The sequence below is a fragment of the Panthera tigris genome, chromosome D2, assembly GCF_018350195.1.
Source record: "Panthera tigris isolate Pti1 chromosome D2, P.tigris_Pti1_mat1.1, whole genome shotgun sequence".
Lineage (NCBI taxonomy): Eukaryota > Metazoa > Chordata > Mammalia > Carnivora > Felidae > Panthera > Panthera tigris.
The window spans coordinates 57,309,318-57,327,995 of NC_056670.1; the positions used below are offsets into that span (position 1 = coordinate 57,309,318).

General features: G+C 41.0%; 1 protein-coding gene across 2 annotated transcripts in view; it reads right to left on the reverse strand.

The window, feature by feature from the left end:
- The window catches only part of HPSE2 (heparanase 2 (inactive)), a 666,791-nt gene extending 648,344 nt beyond the window's left edge, over positions 1 to 18,447 (reverse strand). For both annotated transcript variants that reach the window (XM_042960186.1, XM_042960187.1), the window contains exons 1-2: positions 18,158 to 18,447; positions 15,089 to 15,246 (exon numbers count right to left, since the gene is read on the reverse strand). In XM_042960186.1, the coding sequence (XP_042816120.1) occupies positions 15,089 to 15,246; positions 18,158 to 18,447 (448 nt within the window). The remainder of the gene's footprint in view (positions 1 to 15,088; positions 15,247 to 18,157) is intronic.
- Between the last annotated feature and the right edge of the window lie 231 nt (positions 18,448 to 18,678).

Genomic DNA, 18,678 nt, shown 5'->3' on the forward strand with positions numbered 1-18,678 from the left:
AGCAATTACACCCCATATTCCTACCTCACAGATGAAAATGCCTCAACAGCTAGTTTTGCCACAGACATGAAGTTCCAAGGATAGGAAAGTCCTCAAGGACAGGAAAATAATCTGAAACAGGCTATTTAGCCCTGGGAAAACATTGAAAAGTTTATATAATCAGCCCATGATCTCTGTCACCATCACTAAAGTAAAATGGATGAGAAGCCCCTCCCAGTTCCTCATTAGGCTGCTGCCTTTCAATGAACAGTTTCCCCTTCTGGCGACCATAGGTACCAATATTAGTAACTAGTAGCAAAGCTTTGCTACTCCAAGTATGGTCCCCAAACTAGCAGCATAGGAAAGACCTAGGAGCTTCTTAGAAATGCAGAATCTCATTTTTAACTAGATCCAGGTGATTTACATGCATATAAGAATTTAGGCATCACTACGATAGAGCTGGTTATGCCTGGGCTTTAGAGTCAGACTGTGCAGATTTGAACTCCACAACAGACCAGCTTGGGTACCTTAGGCAAATCACTTCACCCAAAGGTTCTTACTACAGCGTGCACTTTAGAAGCACCTGCAGAGATTTTTAAAAATCACAATGCCTCAGCCCAACCCCAAGGGCCCAATATTTTTTTGAAGCTTTCTTGGCAAATTCTAATGTGCAGCCAGAATTGAGAACCACTGACTAATATCTCTAGGCTTCTATCAAATGGGACAGTTAAGAGTACCTGCTTTATGGGGTTGTGAAGAAAAAATACTGATCACCTTTGAAAAGCTTTTGGCCCAGTACTTGGAATGTGTAAGTACTCAATAATTGGTAGTTATTATCATCATACATGAAAACTGGAAAAAATAGCTGTCCTGGAGAATGAATTAAAACAAAACAAAAAAAAAAAAAAAAAAAACAGGCTCAAATGTACTAGTCTGGCCCCACCCTATGGGCAGGTACCTGCCAAACTCATGAGGCACCAAAGAAAGGACACAATCAAAGAATGCATTATCCCCAGGATGAGTTTTTCCTTAGCAGCAAACTGTTGATTGAAGCTTCAAGGAAACTACAGTGTGTCAGGTAAGGGATAAACCTTCTCTGCAAGGTGTCAGAAAAGGCCAGCACCCTTACTTGGAATGTACCGATGGGGCGGGGGGGAAGGACTATTTCAGCAGTTCTGTAACACAGGAAATCCCCCTTACCACACCTTCCTGATTTACACTGATTCTTGATACACACCACATGTGTCCTCAACTCCTTTCCCCTCCCCCCCCCAAGTTTTCAATCATTCTGTTCCACATTTAGGTGATGAAAACTTAAAACCTGTGGTTATACCTTCTACGAGAAATTTCATTTTGAAAGCTTGCTAAATTTCAACTTTACTGCCATGAGGAAACAGAAGAAACAAAAGACCTCAGTCATCTACTAACACAAAAACCCCTAGTGAAGACATTTAATAAGTGTAAGTTTTCTGCTGCAAGTTGTTGAAACTCCTGACCTTTGGACTGGGGTGCCATTCATTTGCTTCTACAAATGGTCTATGAAACAATACCATTTATTTTTGTAATAGTTTTAGGTTACATGTTTAGTTTCACCTATGGATTTTAACTTGGCTAAGCCTGGCCTGTAGTTCCTTTTGAATTTATATCTCACTGGAATTAACCTGAGTCTACTCTTCCAAAGGGATTCATAATGGCCTGGCAAATAATTCCACAATCTGGTTTTTCAACAATTGCAAGGAAATAAACACCCAGATGAAAACAGAATACCTATCAAGGCACTGAGAGACACGTAAAGATTTATCTCAAAGGCGATTACAAAGATTTTTTTAAACTGTGCATGGTTTAGTGACTATTATCACCAAAAAGCTCATGCTCTATTTCCAGCTCTCTGCCTACTCACAGGGGGCCTGCTCATAGTAAATGAAACAGACTCCTCCTCCCTTTCACTGGGTGCACTGTGATAGCTAATGAATGTCGGCTTTTAAATTCTTTGTTGGAAGTCTCCTCAGAGATACTGGCATCCCACAGAGTGCTCTCAAAAGTCCCCTGGTCCTATTCTCTGGGCTAGTTCTAACCTCACCCTGGGTTTGGACCTCGGTCTCAAGGGAGTCTAAGATTCAGGTGGCATCTCAGAGAATGGCATTCTGTGGCCTGTTCAGGGGTTAATGAAAACCAGTTCAAAAAGATGCAAGAATCCAAACTGCAAGAATCTAAACTGGACTCCAGCACACCTTCAAGCAAACACACCCTCTCACAACAGCCACAGACCCATTCCAGCCTCCCATACAACTTGTTTCAGAGTGTCCCAACCACTGCAGAATACAAGCACCCACCTGGTTCACTGTAGTGGAGTAAAGGGACCGTCATTAGCTACGGTGCCTCATTTAACAGCATCCGGCTGGAAGGCAGAGGTGCTGCATTCTAATCCCAGCCCTGCCACTTAAAAACCATGTTACTTTGAACAACTTCCTTGAGTCTGTTTCTCATTTATAAAATGAAAATGACAAAATCTAAAATAAACTTACCATACACAGTCCCTGTAAGGATCAGGAATGTTTTTATAATCCTTAAAGAACATTACAAATGTAAAGTGTAATCATTTTTCTCCTGCAAACAACTGAGTAGGGAGCTATTCAAAAATGGCTACCTTCTGCCTTTTTTAGTTTGTTTCCAACAAAACATCATGCCAGGTCTTCATAAGTCTCACTTCTTTGGCTGACTGATATTCAAATCCACAGAGCAGCTTTAATGACATGAGTGACATTCAAAGAGAATCAAGAAATCCTCACCTAGGATTTCTTTCAAATCACACAGTGATATAACATTTGAACAAAAACTCAAAATATTTTGCATGTCACTTTCCATCTGTATCCAAAACTTTACAAAGCACTTATTTCACTAAAGGAAACCATACTTTGATGCACAGAATTAGTTTTGCTGTGGCTGTTTTCTTGACATTTACTCAAAGAATGTATTATAGCTAAAAGGATTAAAATGGATAAGGGTGTTTAAAAAGATGTTAGAGGAAAATAAATAATTTAAATCAAATTCAAATATGAAGAAAGAAATATGATACTGCAGCACTGCTCTGTTACAAACTATAGTCAAATAGCAAACAGAAGCTCTTGCAAAAATGTACCAATGAAAGAATTAAAGAGAATGGTTAAATTACAGCTCATGCACACGTGGATTATGTACTCACTAAAAAAGAAACCATGGTTACTGACTAAAAGGTTATCTATATAAGCAAGTTATACAATATGATCGCAATTATATATATAAAAGTTTATATACATCTGTATACATAGAAAAAGGTCTGAAAAGATACATGCCAGACCATTAAAAGTGATTATATCTAGGGTGCCTGGGTGGCTCATTTGGTTAAGTGTCCAACTTCAGCTCAGATCATGATCTCAGTTTGTGAGTTTGAGCCCCACGTCAGGCTCTGTGCTGACAGCTCAGAGCCTGGAGCCTGCTTTGGATTCTGTGTCCCCCTCTTTCTCTGCTTTTCTCCCACTCATGCTCTGTCTCTCTCTCTCCTTCAAAAATAAATAAACATTAAAAAAAATTTTTTAAGTGACTATATCTCTAGAGTGGGACTGGGGGTCATTTAGTATGTGTACCATCAAATTGATATTAGTGAGTATATATTAGATTGGTAATAAAATAAATAAAAGCATAAACTTTTAAAAGTAAAAATATGAATAAAGAAGTTAAGCATTAACCAGAAATATCCTATAATATTTTTATAAAACAAAAACAATGAACATAAGAGAGCTTATTCCCTTTAGTATATTAAGCTACCAAATAAATGGCAGATAATAAGTCAACAAGTATTTGCTGAAGAGCTACTATGTAAAAGGCACTCCACTAGATGTTATAGAAACAAAAGAAATGATACAATGACCACTCTCGCAGTGATCTAAAAATCTAAGGGTAGAGCATGGCAAAGGAGTGATTTTTAGATAATAAAAGCCTCAGAAAGTCAGGCTTGATGAATGTTTCATGAGGGAATAAATTAATCAAATCACTTTGAGCTGAGTACTGAAGAATTCATAGAGGAGGAGGACAAATTTGAGCAGAGATTTGCAAGGTAGGAAGAATTCAGAAAGTGGTAGAAAGTGGGCAAACAGATGATAGAGTGGGGAATCCAAGGGTTAGAAATGAAGGCAGAGAGAGAGGCTGACTCTCAAGGGCCTTGGAAAACTAGAGGAGAGTGAGAACTTGAGTGAGCAGACAAGAGATGTCTCTAAAGTTTTCTAGCTGGGCAATTAAAGGGGGACAGTGGAGCTTCAGAAAGATTAATCAGGCAGCAGGACAGAGAGAGGACAGAGACAGGGAACTGAAAGAGAAGTGACAGAATGAGGTGACAAGTGACCAAACCAGATGGAAACTGCCACAAAGGAAATATACTTTTCATATAGCCCCATTCTCAAACTTTCAAATCAGACTCAAGCTAATATAAATCCCGAGGAAAGGCCTTGGAAGCTTTCTTGGTAGAAGAACAAGGAACATGGTGCTGTTAGGCTATAATAAGGAGAGTGACAATGACCAACTTCAGACTGAGAATGTCCTGGGTCCAACAACAGCTCTGCCACTTAACAGCAGAGTTACTTAAATCACACCTGAGACTTTTTGTAGAATTATAAACCTCTTTGTTCCTTGGTTTCTTCATTTTAAGTGACTATAAAAGTGTTCTCCACTTGAATTTAACACAATCTCAATTCAAAGAGAAAGACACAGAGGGAGGTATAAAGGGTTTTCTTGAAACTTTACCCTTCTCCATTCCCTTACTCTTCACAGGGTTTCATTGGGCCTAGAACTTAAAGCAGAGTATAGTTCCATTTATAAATAAAAAAATAAATAATAATAATTCTAAAACTGCCCAACAGTTTGATTGTAACCTTCCAACAACTTTTTCAAATATACTTATTTTTCTGCTTTTTATCCTGCCATTTCCCTTATGTCAATAACACTATTTATCCATTTCTATTATTCTCTTCAATGCATCCATTTCAAAAAATACCTCCTGCCCAGAGAAATTAGTAAGTTCTATTCCACATTAGCTCAGTTGTTGTTCTATTACTTCAATACGTCATAAAGTGTGACAACCATCTCTTTCAATTGTTCATATGTCTATGATTACATTCTTTTGTTGTTTTACCTAACAACTATTTTGTGTTCTAACCCACAAGACTTTCAATTATCCTCATGGGAAGGCCTATGGCACACATATTTTTAATGACTGACAATGTTTAACATAGGGCTTTTGAGTGCCAGACAGATGAATGGATGAATGAATAGCACAATGAATGAGTCAAAGACGGGACCCCTCTCCTACCTAAGCAGGGTAAAGAGAAGACAGGACTAGGTTCTAATTACGGCTCTACCAACTACTCATCTTTATGACCTTGAGCAAATCACATCTTTTCTGAGTCTCAGGTTCTTCGTACCCACACACAAGGCTTCTCATCAGATTGATTTAAGAACTAAACGAAGTAACATATGTAAAGCACAGTTAAGAGTGCAACAAACAGTAGCTATTATTCGCATTATTATTATATATCCTCAAGGCCAGGTCAAGAGCACTCCTCCTAAGGCACCTGTCCTGACTACTCTAGCTCTCACTTAACCTCCTCTCAACTCTTGTAGTCCTTACAGCTTGTCCTACATCATTTAACATTTGACTGTATCCTATCTAGTTCTCGTTGTTATTATTTCTTGTATGTCTTATGTGTCTGAAAAGATATTTAAGCCTGCAGGTTTAATAACTGATGTCACCCAACTCATTCACTGGGTGGTCTTTGGCAAGTTACCCACTCTGTGCCTCGTTTCCCCATCTGTCAAGTGGGAAAAAACAGTGCTTTCCTCATGGGATTGATAAGAGAATTAAATTTGTTAATGCATGTAAATTCCTTAAAATAATATTTGGCACATAATATGCACTCAATAACATTAAGTAATATTATTAATATATCATTACTATCATTAAGCTACAGAAAAATATCCACTCTTATTTCAGAGTATGCCACAACTCTGGGCAATTTACCTTTTTTCAGCTTTCCAATCTCACCTTCGATACTTCAAGGCATTTTTGCCTTTCCAGGGCAAGTGAGAATAAGACACTGGTTTAATCCCCAACAATACAAACATCCTCAATACAAATATATACATATAGCTATGTACTCCATCTTTCCTATATGCAGCTTACATTTTTTACTCTTTATTCTTTGCCATAAAAAGCAAAACACATGTATTAAGGTTTGTAAATAATATAAACACTTTGTTTGACTTAAAGTGTCTGTTCCATGCAGTGGGTTGATAGTTCTCTCTATATGGATTTTTATGTGTGTCAATACCAGTGTGTTTTGATTGTAAATTCTTAGAGACAAAAATGATGTCTGCTTAAGTTAATCAAACGTCAATTCTGGGGCACTTGGACTAAATGAGATTCAGAGAAGAATTTCAGAAAAATTCAGAAAATGAGGAGGGATGAATGGGGATTGGCTTAACAGAAGGCTTAATAAGAGAAAAGACAGGCAGAGCTTTGAAGGACAAGTAAAATTTTCAATTCAAGAGGGAAGAGGAATGTTCAAGGTGGAGGATATATAAGCAAAGTGGAGGGACTAAGCCAAGATTAATCTGACTGAAGTAGAGAGATAATACTGAGACCACTCTGAAATTCTACAAATATACAAGACCATAGTTTTCTTTCCTAATATAAAACAGGAAAATTACAGACATAGTAAAAATACTGGGGGGAGTATTTCTTCGTAGAAACCGTCAGGGGCTGGCCCGAGGTGGGGGAGAGGAGGAGCCGAGGACGTGGTCTGCTGTGCAAAGTCTGGCTCGGACCAATCTTCCCCGGCCCGGCTGCAACGTGCCCAGCCTCCAGACCTGGCAGGGGGCTGAGTGCAAACCCTGCATGTGGCTTTGAAGCATCCAGGTTCGGGGGGAGGGACGATTGGCCACCCCAGCCCACCGATTCAGTAAGCACCTTCCAGGCAAGCCCACCTGAGACTGCAGTTCATGCTTTATTCCTCTTGGTAGCCCCAATATCTAGCACTAAGCTTGGCAGAGAGTTGATTATATTAAAACGTTATTAAATTAAGCAAAATTACAGTTTTTCACTATACTAAATTGAAGAAAACTGACAGAACTGAACCTCACTCAACCAAATCATGAAACCAAAGGACAGCGGAGTTCAACAAGGTACCTATACCTTCTTACACCAGCCACTAATCTAGAAATATGTATTTACCCTGACTACATCACTATCCACAGATGAGTGCAAGAAATAAAACACATCAAATTCTCTCATGCTAGTATCCCCCCTCCCTCTCTCTCTCTCTCTCTCACACACACACACACACACACACCTTTCGGTGTTCCCAATCCACTGCCTCATAGACTGAGATAGCTGAAAACTTGATTAGGGCACTACAAAGCACCGAAGTTAATCCATTTTGATGAAGGATTCACAGAAGAGGCTCCTGATTCTAGGAACCCAGACCATGTGACTGGCAGCCTGATCAGACCCAGGGAATCATGAAAGAAATGTCTCTTCTTCTATGAAGTACTCATCCCATCAGGAGGGCTTGGGAAAACAGGAGAGACAATTTAAACTCATTTGGCAAGAGAAATGATATTTCGTATTGGCAAGAGTAGCACAATTGTGTTGTTCAGGAACACATAACTGTCTGCATTACCTTTGATCCCAATGACCAGGTGATAAATTATACAAATGTGGTTGTGACTGTAAGGTTTATTTACTGGACTGATTCCCTGAAATTAACCAAGCTACCTTTACTTGTAACAGATCCCAGAGTTTCCTAATCTCTACCACTTTCAGCACTCTACAGATGGCCACAATGATTAAGTTGTGCCTAAATGAGAGGATGACTACATCTTTGTGAGATGCCATATTCAAATTCACAGTGAGCTTCAGCTAGCACTCGGGACTTGGGTACCAAATTTTTAAACATTACAGAAAATGCATCCATTTTGTTTCTAAAAGGCAGAATAAAACATATATAAAACTTCAGGTGATTTCTGACACCCTTTAATAAAATATTAAATTGAATCAAATCCTTCTAAAGTTGCTGGCAGACAAATCATGAAATACCAAATGAAGAAGTTGGAAGTTTTTCTTCAGCCTAAAAATCTCCAGCAACTGCTTTTGGCTGCGACTGCTAAAGTGACAAGAGATCAGTAGTGTGTAATTTGACATTAATGCCTCGGCCCCATTCATCTTCTCAGCCTCTGTGTCAAAGAGGAACTAGATGCCTGCTCAATGAGTAAATTCATGAATGAATGAATATTATAAAATATTAGCCTGTTATTATTCTATAAGAAGGATAATGTAAAACTTATCAAGCAAGTTCCAAAGCCTTTTATATACCCTAAATTTAAATTTTAAGTTGTGCAATTTTAAATTCAATCATGATTCATAACTCAAACTTCACCAAGTACAATTATAAAACACTTCAGCTAGAGTATGTGAACATGTGTAGTAATTTTAAAAAGAGGGCAAGGGTCACTGCCCATGTTGAAAACATGTCCTTCTCCTCTTCAATGGAATAAGAGAACTTATAACAGCCTCTATTTTTCTATAGGAACAATACTATTTTGCTATGCCTAAAACTCAAGATTCTTGTAATCTAATCTAGACTGACCCAACCAACTTTTTCCCTCAAACATGTACTTCCTTGTTCTTCTTCTTCAATTACATATTTTGGAGCTAACAAAAATACATTAGAACTTCTTAAAACTTAATTTAGACATAATTCTAATAATATGAGCTTTTCTTAGAATCATTTCTAAGATGTACTTTATTTTTTATATTTTTTAAATACAAACATTTCTGAATTAACAAAAAAATGTGCAAATAGGCTTCTATAGAAAAATGACATATGGGGCACCCGGGTGGCTCAGTCAGTTGAGTGTCCGACTTCGGCTCAGGTCATGATCTCACGGTTCGTGAGTTTGAGCCCTGTGTCGGGCTCTGTGCTAACAGCTCAGAGCCTGGAGCCTGCTTCAGATTCTGTGTCTCCCTTTCTCTCTGCCCCTTCCCTGCTCATGCTCTGTCCCTCTCTCTCTCTCTCTCTCTCTCTCTCTCTCAAAAAGAAATAAACATTAAAAAAAAAAATTTTTTAAGAAAAATGACATAGTTGTAGCAACATGAACTAAGATAATTCCTAACATGTACCTTCTGTGCAGCCAGGATGGTCTCCTTACTACGCAAACACATATTTAGACTTTGCCTCATGCTCTTTCCCTTCAGTTAAATGTCCTCTCTTCTTGTCTCTACCTGCCTAAACCTATCTTTCACAAGGCCCAACCTAACTCCTATTGAAATCTGGCCCATATTCATCTCTACTTTTCCTGTTACACTTGGCAAACTATTATGTCTCACTTAGTACTTCTTTCCATATTGTCTCTGAGTTACTCTTAAGCTTTATCAGTATAAACATTATCTCACTAATTAAGTTATTAGTTCATTGACAGTGGGGACAGTGTCTTTTGAAGGGTATAGGTCAGTTATTTTGTAGAATGTCTTTCAGTTTGTTTTACTAGTGTTTTTCATAATTACAGATTATTAGAAATTCTTGCAAAGAATATCATAAAGGTGATGTGCCTTCTCATCATATCTTATCAGGGAATACATGATTATCAACATGACTTATCTGTTTATATTAAGCTTGATCACTTTGTTGAAATGATGTCTGTCCACTTCTCTACTGTCAAGTTAGTTTTTTCCTTTTTACAGACCCTCTTCTTCAGAAGCAAATCATCAAATCCAGCATACACTTACAGGGACAAAAGTTACGTTCTACCTCCTAGACAAAGAAGATTTTGTGGACACAAACTAAAACCACCACAACAACTCATTAATATATATTATGGGAGACATGCTTTGAAGTTATGCAAATATCCAGTTTTATGTTAAGGTCTCACCTACTTATTTTAACACTGATTAGTAGATCTTGCCTATAGCAATTATTACTGTCGTGTTCTAATGGTGATTTGGGACACTATCTCAATATTCTGCCATTCTTTGCCCAGCATGAAACTAACAGAGTAGATAATCAATAAATACCTGTTAAATGTAATTGAATTTCAAGAAACCTTTCTGTGAAATAAAATGAGATGGTAAAAGGTAGGGAAGTTCAAAGCAAATATGTATTTTGGCAGTTGTGCTATTCTTAGGTCTTATGTCTTGATTGATGGAAAGGAAATAGAAAGAAAAAGAATTAACGACCTCACCTATAAAACTGGGAAAACTTTCAGGAGAAAGACGAACAATAATAATAGTCATATAGTGCCTTAGAGTGTATAAAGTGCACTCACATTCATCATTTAGAATTTGAGAAGGTCTCTGAAGAGAAAATCTTCAAGATGAGGGAGATTAAAAAAAACAACTTTCAAAGTTTGTGAAAAAGAACTATTAAATCAGGAATTGGAAAATCAGGCATAAAACTATATAAGACGCTAACAAGGAAAAGCAAAAGTCAAGGCAAAGAAGAAGCAGATACAATATAAAAACAGTATAGGTCCAGTGCAAGGCTTTAAACCAGGTGGTAAGGTTGATTTAATGCATAGCATGAAACCAAGATGACTTAGACTACTTAAGAGTACATGGTTAAAATAATGAAGAATGTCATTAAAATAAGTATTAAGAATGGACTTATAAGATTGTGCATTGAAAGTAAAAAAAGGAATAGAATCTTCATATACTGATTCACTCATTTCTTCATTAATCACCTCCATTTTCCTAGGGCTTTAACAGTGCTCTTAACCCAATATATATCCAAAAATATTTGCCGAAGCTCTATATAATGCTAGACATTTCAGAATAGACAATAATTAGATATGGTCCCTTCCTATAAAGATGTGAACTCTAATTGAAAAGGTAAAGCATTTAATGGAAAGGAAAACTTTTCATATACATGTGAAAAGTTAAAGAGCAAAACAAGGCAGAAGGAGCCAAAAAGAACAACATAAAGAGTAAAAGCTACAATGGTCCACAGAAAGAAGAGATCACTACACAATGACATGCTCAGGAAAGGCCTTGGGAAAATAAGGGGCATTTGCAATGGGCCTTCAGGAATTGGGTAGGGGGTGAGACTTGAACAGAGCCAAGAGAAAGGCATTCGAAGCAGAGATATCTGGCTGAACAAAGGTATAGGGTTGAAATAATGAGGGTGCTTTAAGGAGACAATGAAAATCAAGGACTGTAATGAAAAGTATATGAAAACACAGGATCCAAAATGTAAGCTGAAGTTGAAATGTGAAAGGCTCTGAATGTAAAGTTGAGGAGTTTGAACATTTTCTGAAAGCAATCCAAAAATAATCAGAAATTCTGAGAAGAGTGATATAATATGTATGATATTTTAGATATTAAGCTGGCTTTTGATGTGCATAAAAAATGGTGTGTACAGGGGCGCCTGGGTGGCGCAGTCGGCTAAGCGTCCGACTTCAGCCAGGTCACGATCTCGCGGTTCGTGAGTTCGAGCCCCGCGTCAGGCTCTGGGCTGATGGCTCAGAGCCTGGAGCCTGTTTCCGATTCTGTGTCTCCCTCTCTCTGTGCCCCTCCCCCGTTCATGCTCTGTCTCTCTCTGTGCCAAAAATAAATAAAAAACGTTGAAAAAAAAAAATGGTGTGTACAAAAGGTAAGGAAAAAGGTAAGATTCCAAGGTATAAAAAAACAATCCTATTTTTATTTCTTCCATCATCACCATGTTTGTATGAAATTCAAGCTGCCTAAGCATAGAGTAGATAACTGTATTAAAAGAGTAACCAGAGACCATCCCAAAGTGATACGTAAACAATAGTTTTAGAAAGTTAGAGAAAATGCAGTGGCATTAAAGTGCTTAAAAGTATTTGGAAAATAGAAGCCACTTGACTTAACTGCCCTATTAATTCAGAGGGAAACAACAACAAATCACAGCAAGGTGGTTATATGAATACATTAACTATAAAAGTGTATTTTACCCAAGTACTATTGGTTCATTTTACTCTTAGCATATAACAAAACTAAAGATTAGTCTCTTGTCTCATTACCATAAAAAAAGTAAGCCACCCTGTTCTCTACCTGGGTCCCTTAAAAACAATTCTCCCTATATTCACTTAATCCTTTTTACCAATTCCCCAATTCTATCTCCTTTCTTCTGTATAAATTTCTGTCTCATCAAATCTTATTCACTCCTTAATCCCACCTTAAAATATTAAATGTTATAAATATTCTGAAATTGCCCTTAATAAAAGTAAGATCCTTAGTCTTTATATAGTGCTTTGTAACTGACACAGTATTTTACACACATTACTTCTTAAAAGCCTCACAGAAGCAATGCACAGCAGGTATTATCATCATCCATATGCTACAGAGAAGCAGCAAGCCCAGGGCCACACCATCAAAAGTGATAGAGTGAGGCCTGCAATATAGGCTTTCTAAATCCAAATTCCATATTCTCTTAACTATAGCATTCAATTTCATAATTTGCCAGTAGGGTATCTTATTACTCAAAATGTATGTCATTACTCTGTATCATGTTTAAGTCAATACATCTTTTTTTTAATAAGGTGCTTATGCCCAAGTGCCTATTACAGGGCCATTTGCTAAGAAGACCTAATTATTTTTAAGATGTTCATGATGAGATAATTATCACTGGATAAAGAGTGACAACTAAAGTATAATGTTTGCAAAATTACTAAGGCTATACCGAAAACATTTTTGCCTTAAATTCTGTAATGCAACATGCAACAACAAAGACGATATGGGTGATTTAAGGATATCTGAGCATCAAAGGGCAGAAATAGGGCACTCCTACTCTCTTTAACTCTGCTAAGGTCTCAAATACTGACATAGTTCAGAGCATCTTATTACTGGAGAGACATAAATCAAAATGAGTTCAGCTAGGAGCAATAAAACAGATTAGCGTCTGGAAGTACTGACTTTAAAGAAAGTTTTAAAGGAATTAAATCCAGGTAGTCTAGATAAAAAACAGCTATCAGGAAACCTTTTTTTTTTTTTTTTTTTGAAGCTGACACTCACACCAAAGACAAATTAGTTTGAAGACACAGGTCTTAAAAATGCAAAAAAAAGAAAAAAAAAGAAGAAAGAAAGAAAAAGAAATAGTCATAAATATTTAGAGAATACTGTATTTAAAAAAAAAATTCAGGATAAATATGCTGGCAAAAACCTACAGGACAGAAGAACTCTTTCCCATAAGTGTGATAAAAACTACATTCCTAGAGATATTTAATACCAGGTTGGACAAAACAAGAAAAGGATTCCATATGGAATGATCCTGTACTGGCCCCTGAAATGGTGGGAAGATTGAAGATGACCTCTTAGATCTTTTCGATTTCTGATTTTTTCTAAATGCTATGAAGTTTTATGGGGCACGGCTTTCTGCCAATTTCCTTTCTCCCCATGATGCCCACTTTCTCCTTTCACAAAGGGAAACAAATTGTATCCTTCATTTTAAGCAGATCTCATGTTCTCAATGAATTGGTAATATAATCCTAGGTACATGTTTGGGAGAAAAAGGCCAATTCCTATAATTTATAATGGTCAGTGGTTCTTGGGGCTCTTCTACATTTTTCCACAAACCAAAGAAGTAGTTCACACGGATTCAAACCAGAGCTGTTTCATCAGGAAAACCAGTAATACTCTCCCTTCTCATGTCTGAGCACAGAGTTGACAGTGACCCTGGAAGCTATAAGGCCCTGGGTCAAGTTACCATCAGAGCTGCTGTTCAGGATTAGCTTTTACCTTTCAGCATTTTATGCTAAGTGACAGCAAAATCTATTGCAATCCACATTTTTATGGTAATGACATTTACCTTTGAAAAGATGTCACCTTAAACTCCTATACACTTTGGCAAATGTTATGAGTAAGTCCTATTCTTGCTTTAAACTCAAGAAGTCTCAGCTTTGCTCCTTCTCCATTCTGACACTTAAAAAAAAAAAAAAAGTTTCTCAGCCACTCTTGAAATATATCTCTCCAGAATTCCCATTCAGTGAAACCCCAGAATATACAACGACATTTCCTTGTTTTGCTGATTTACAAGGACAAGATGTAACAAAATCCAGGGAGCTCTAAGAACCTGTCCTTGAGCCCTTTAAAAATAAAACTGAGGCTCACTTATGAGAAAGGACAGCAGAGAAGAGATAACCCTCCAAGAATGGACACCAATACCTCTTTTATACAATCTAAACAGCCTCATAGCTGAGGACCCACCAGTTCCCATCTTGACTATTTGAAAGACTTATGTCCCCCTCTCCGCAAAGAAAGTTCATATATATTAATACTATACCCTCTAAACAAAACTTTAAAATGCCATTTTCATTTCTTCCTGGTAAAAATGAGACTGTTCAAACCTAAAAAGATTGGTCTCTCACACTGTAATATGATTTGGAGTTTTCAAAGCCCTTCCAACACTTAACTACTCGATCCTGGCAAGAAAGAAGGCTGGCATTTACACAATCTCATTTTAAAACAGAAAAAAAAAAAAAATGCGACTCTGACATCAGGCAGTCTAAAGGAGAACCCACTGTGGAGATTTTCAAACATCCCCTAACAAAGGTCCAATCTAAAAGGTATTATCCACAAAACTTTAGAGTGGGTTTCAAAAGAGGCTGAATCACCCATATCCTCATCTCAGGAAAGCAAGAAATAAGAAAAAAACAGAAAGGCACTTTTTTCTAGAGTTTTAGGAATCAAACGTGACCCTGATCCTTTAGTAGCCTATGAACTTGTCTGAATTTTCTCAAAAAACCCGCTAATCTCCCCACAGGACCAGCCTGCTAATTGTTCTGGCCACCACGTCTCGGCCCTGGAGCGCAGCCGCCCAGCGAAAGGCCGGCAGCCTGGACCAGGACAACTTGGTGACCCCCTCTGCGTAATCGCGTCAGAAGCGCCACACTCCAGTGTCCCCTAGCCCGCAGCTACCAGCTTTTCCGAGGAGCTGCTACCAGGCTCTCCTCCAAGCCGGCTACCCACCCACCTTCCCCCCCCCCCCCCCCCCCACACACACAGCAAGAGTTCGCTCCTATTCCACAAACGTCCCCCATCCCGCTAGACTGGAAGTAAGTTGTTTCTCACCATCCTCATAGTTTTTGAGATAGTAATCCGGGCCGGGGCCCCCGCGGCTTTTCGCCGGGTTCCTCAGGTTCTGGAACTGCAGGAAGTCGGTCCTTTTGCCCCCGAAGCGCAGAAAGGCGGGCGAAAGTCCCCGAGCCAGGGTCACCAGGCGCTTGGAGCTGCAGGGGTACAGAAAGAGAGAGAAAAGGATCCGGGATGAGGAGAGGCGACCCGGAGCGGAGCGCCGACCACGGCTCTCTCCCCACTCTCCGAGAGCGACCCGGCCGAGGCTACGGGCCGTGTCAGCCCCAGCCCGCCACCCGCGCGGGCCCCGGCGTCTCGCGTGCGCCTGGCTCCCCGGGCTACGCCTCCTGCGCCCAGCCGGCCGCGGCCCCCTCCCTCAGACAACCCGACGCCGCTCGCCAAAGGTACTTCTTCCCAGTCGGTTAGTCTGTTTGTTAATGCAGTGCGTGTGGGGGGCCGAGGGGGGGGCACTGCTGCTGAGAACACGGGGCTTAGGCGCAGTCGCCCAGCTTCTGCCACTGCCGGGAAAGCGCTCCTGGCGGAGACGCGCAGCGCGTGGACTGCAGAGCTCCGACTTTTGCCAAACTTACAGGCTGGAAGCCGGAATCTGCATCCCCTGCCCCAGGGGCACTGCAACCTCAGTGGAGAAGGTGAAACAGGCCTCCTTTCTTTCAGAGCAGGTACCTGAGGTCAGGTTGGTTCTTTTTTTAATGCTAAAGTTGATCTTCCTTTAATACTACTGTCGTGTAACAACTGCATCCATCTCCCTAACACTGGGCGAGAGATTGCCGGGGTAAATCCCTGCTTTTCTGAGAACTTTCCCCATCCGGGCTTTGCACGGTAAAAGCAAAGTCTCTTTGGGCCCTAAAATAATTCAGCCGGCTCTCAGGAGGGGTAACATCCTCCTCTCCACTCTACTTCAACTCCACCTTTTTCGTGGCGCCCTTTGGAAGCCAACTCTTGGAAAAGTGAAGTTTGCCGAAATGTGGACCTGCCCGTCTGAGGGCACTCGAGGAGCATCAGAACACCAGCATTTACGTTTATTTAGGTTCAGGATTTCCATAAGTAAGCAGTTTTAAAAGCCAACCGCTACTTCAGGAAGGGGTGACGAAGGAGCGGTGCAAGTGCTCTTAGCACCAAAGAATTTGAATCTGGATCTGTAAGTTATTTTTAACGCTTTGCTGGCTCAGGTCCTGAAAATCCAAATCCAAATGGAGAAATTACAGAGAATCATAACGGAGGTGGGTATGAGAGAAAAAAGCTGGGGACTCCAATTTCGGAGAGTTCCTGAAAGCCGCGCACTGCCGCACCGAGAAGCCCGGTGGCCGGGAACGTCTGGCGGAGGACTCCAAGACTGCGTTCTGGGGCAGGCGCCGTCTGGGCGTCGCGCGGGCCCGCGGCGGGCAGAGGCCTCGGCACGAGTGCGGCCCCGCGGAAAAGGCATTTCCAACCACCGTCCGTCCGGAAGCCTGTACAGCTAATGCAAATGCGCCCCGCCACGGCTTCTTCCCCGAAAAGCTTCCTACCAGAATCCTTTCTGCAGCAAGCATTTAACAAGATGGTTTAAAAAGAAAGGAAGGTAGGAAAAAGAAGCCTGGGGGCGTCCGCGCAGCTGGAGTAGTGCAGTGCAGGTGGGGCGTGTATTTCGGAAAACCCCGTCGCCCCCCACCAACACACGAGCTTAGAGACGCGCTCCGTTGCAAGGGCCCGAGGAGGACGCCGGGCGGCGCGGAGCTCTTCCCGCCTTCCCAGCGGAGGCACGGGCATAAACAAACGACCGCAGCGGCAGCAACACCAGCCGTTGGTCCTCCTGCAACGCTCGCTCCACGTGGAAGGAGTGCTCCACGTGGAAGGAGTGCTCCACGTGGCGCCTCCCGCTACCTGCCGCGTCCGCTGACCCGGCCGAGGCCCCGGCGGTCCCGCACAACCGAAGGGCGAGAGCGCGCCAGCACCAAAGCGGATTTCGAAAGGAGTGAAAGATACTCACGAAAGACGCGCGGCGGACGCGGCCTCCCGGCAGAAGAGTGGGACTGGGAGAGCGCTCAGGGCTCTTCGGGGGAGCCCACAGCTGAGGCTCCCATTCGGAGGGAATTTTTAATAACTCAACACTTGGATTCGACATTGCAGACGATTTATTTATTTTTTGCACTGCAACTGTCCCTGATTAGTTGCCTAACTGCTACACAGTAACAACCCAGGGAGAGAGTGAGCCCAATTAGATTCCAAGCCCTTGAATAAGAGGGGAGTCCATGGTACAAACCACGCGGTTCGGTTATCCGCTGGTGCCAGGTTCAGACCTCTGAAACATCCCCGGAGTATTTCTAGGACCCTTTCCGCTCTGCTTATATACCCTATCACTGGAGCGAGAATTTTTTTTTTCTTTAAAGAAAAACCAAACTATGCAGTTACCGCAGGAGATTTAAGGAGGAGGGACTGGGGGGCCATTCGGTCTATAAAAAAGCCTCTTACAAAGTCCTGAAGTCTGGAGAGGACAGCGGAGTATATAAAAGAAAACTTAAAATATCCGATCTAACTTGCCCACCGCTCAAGCCTCTGCCTAAATTCGTTTTCTGTCTGGGAGTGGGAGAGAACGGACAAATCGATCTTTTCGTGGAAAATTCCACTTTCGTGCTATCCCCCGCTTGAACACTCACAGACACAGGCACACACCCTCTCTCACACACGCACCCATTCCTCTCGGGTCTTTGTTGCTCGAGACCTTTTCTTCACTTTTGTAACTGCCCTGAACCTCTTGTTTCTTTTTCAGAAGGAGACAGGGAGGCTAATTGTGGGTATATGTAAGCACAACATTTTTTCAGTCATAACTGATAAGTTTCTGAAATGCCTTCTGCATTGCAAACATGTGCATCTTAATAGAAAACATTGCTTTTCTCAATCACCAGTTAAAGCCTCACAGCAAATATTCCAGGAGAAGGAAAACCTCTTTTCTTCTCTTTGTGAGATGCGCTTGGCTTATTTTCTTCTTCTTCTTCCCCCTTTGGAATGGGGGATGGGGGGTGTTACTTAAAAAAAAAAAAAAATGATCCATGGAAGCCCCTGCCTTACCTTAAGAAATCGAGCCAGCCATCATGAATGATGGACGGATCCAGCTGCAGAGAGAGGAAGTTCTCATTGACTGTCCTGACTGGGTTCTTGGTGCTCACATCAAGTAGAATCAGGGTCTTTTCCTTCAAACCTGGAGCTCTGTCTACAGGCAAGGGTCTCCTGTCTCCAGCTTGGGAGGAAAGGGAGAGATGGAGCAACAGAGCCAAGAAGAGAGCCACCGGGGCTAGGCACGAGGGGGGGCGGGAGTTGCTAGAGGGCATGGCTTCAGGGAAGGCACAGAGCACCCTCATTAAATCCCTCTGATTTAAACCTCTCTTCCTACAGGGTCTCACTGGTGACTAATTGTCCTTATCTAAAGTGTGTGTCTGTCTGCCTCCCCCCCCCCCGTTTTTTTTCCTTTCCTTTTTTCCCCCCTCTCTTGCTCTCTTTCTCTCTCTCTCTCTCTTTTTTTTTTTTCAGTGTTTTGGTGCTGGTGGAGCGAACTCACGCCCCTAGCCAGCCTTCTCAGCGACTCGTGCCAA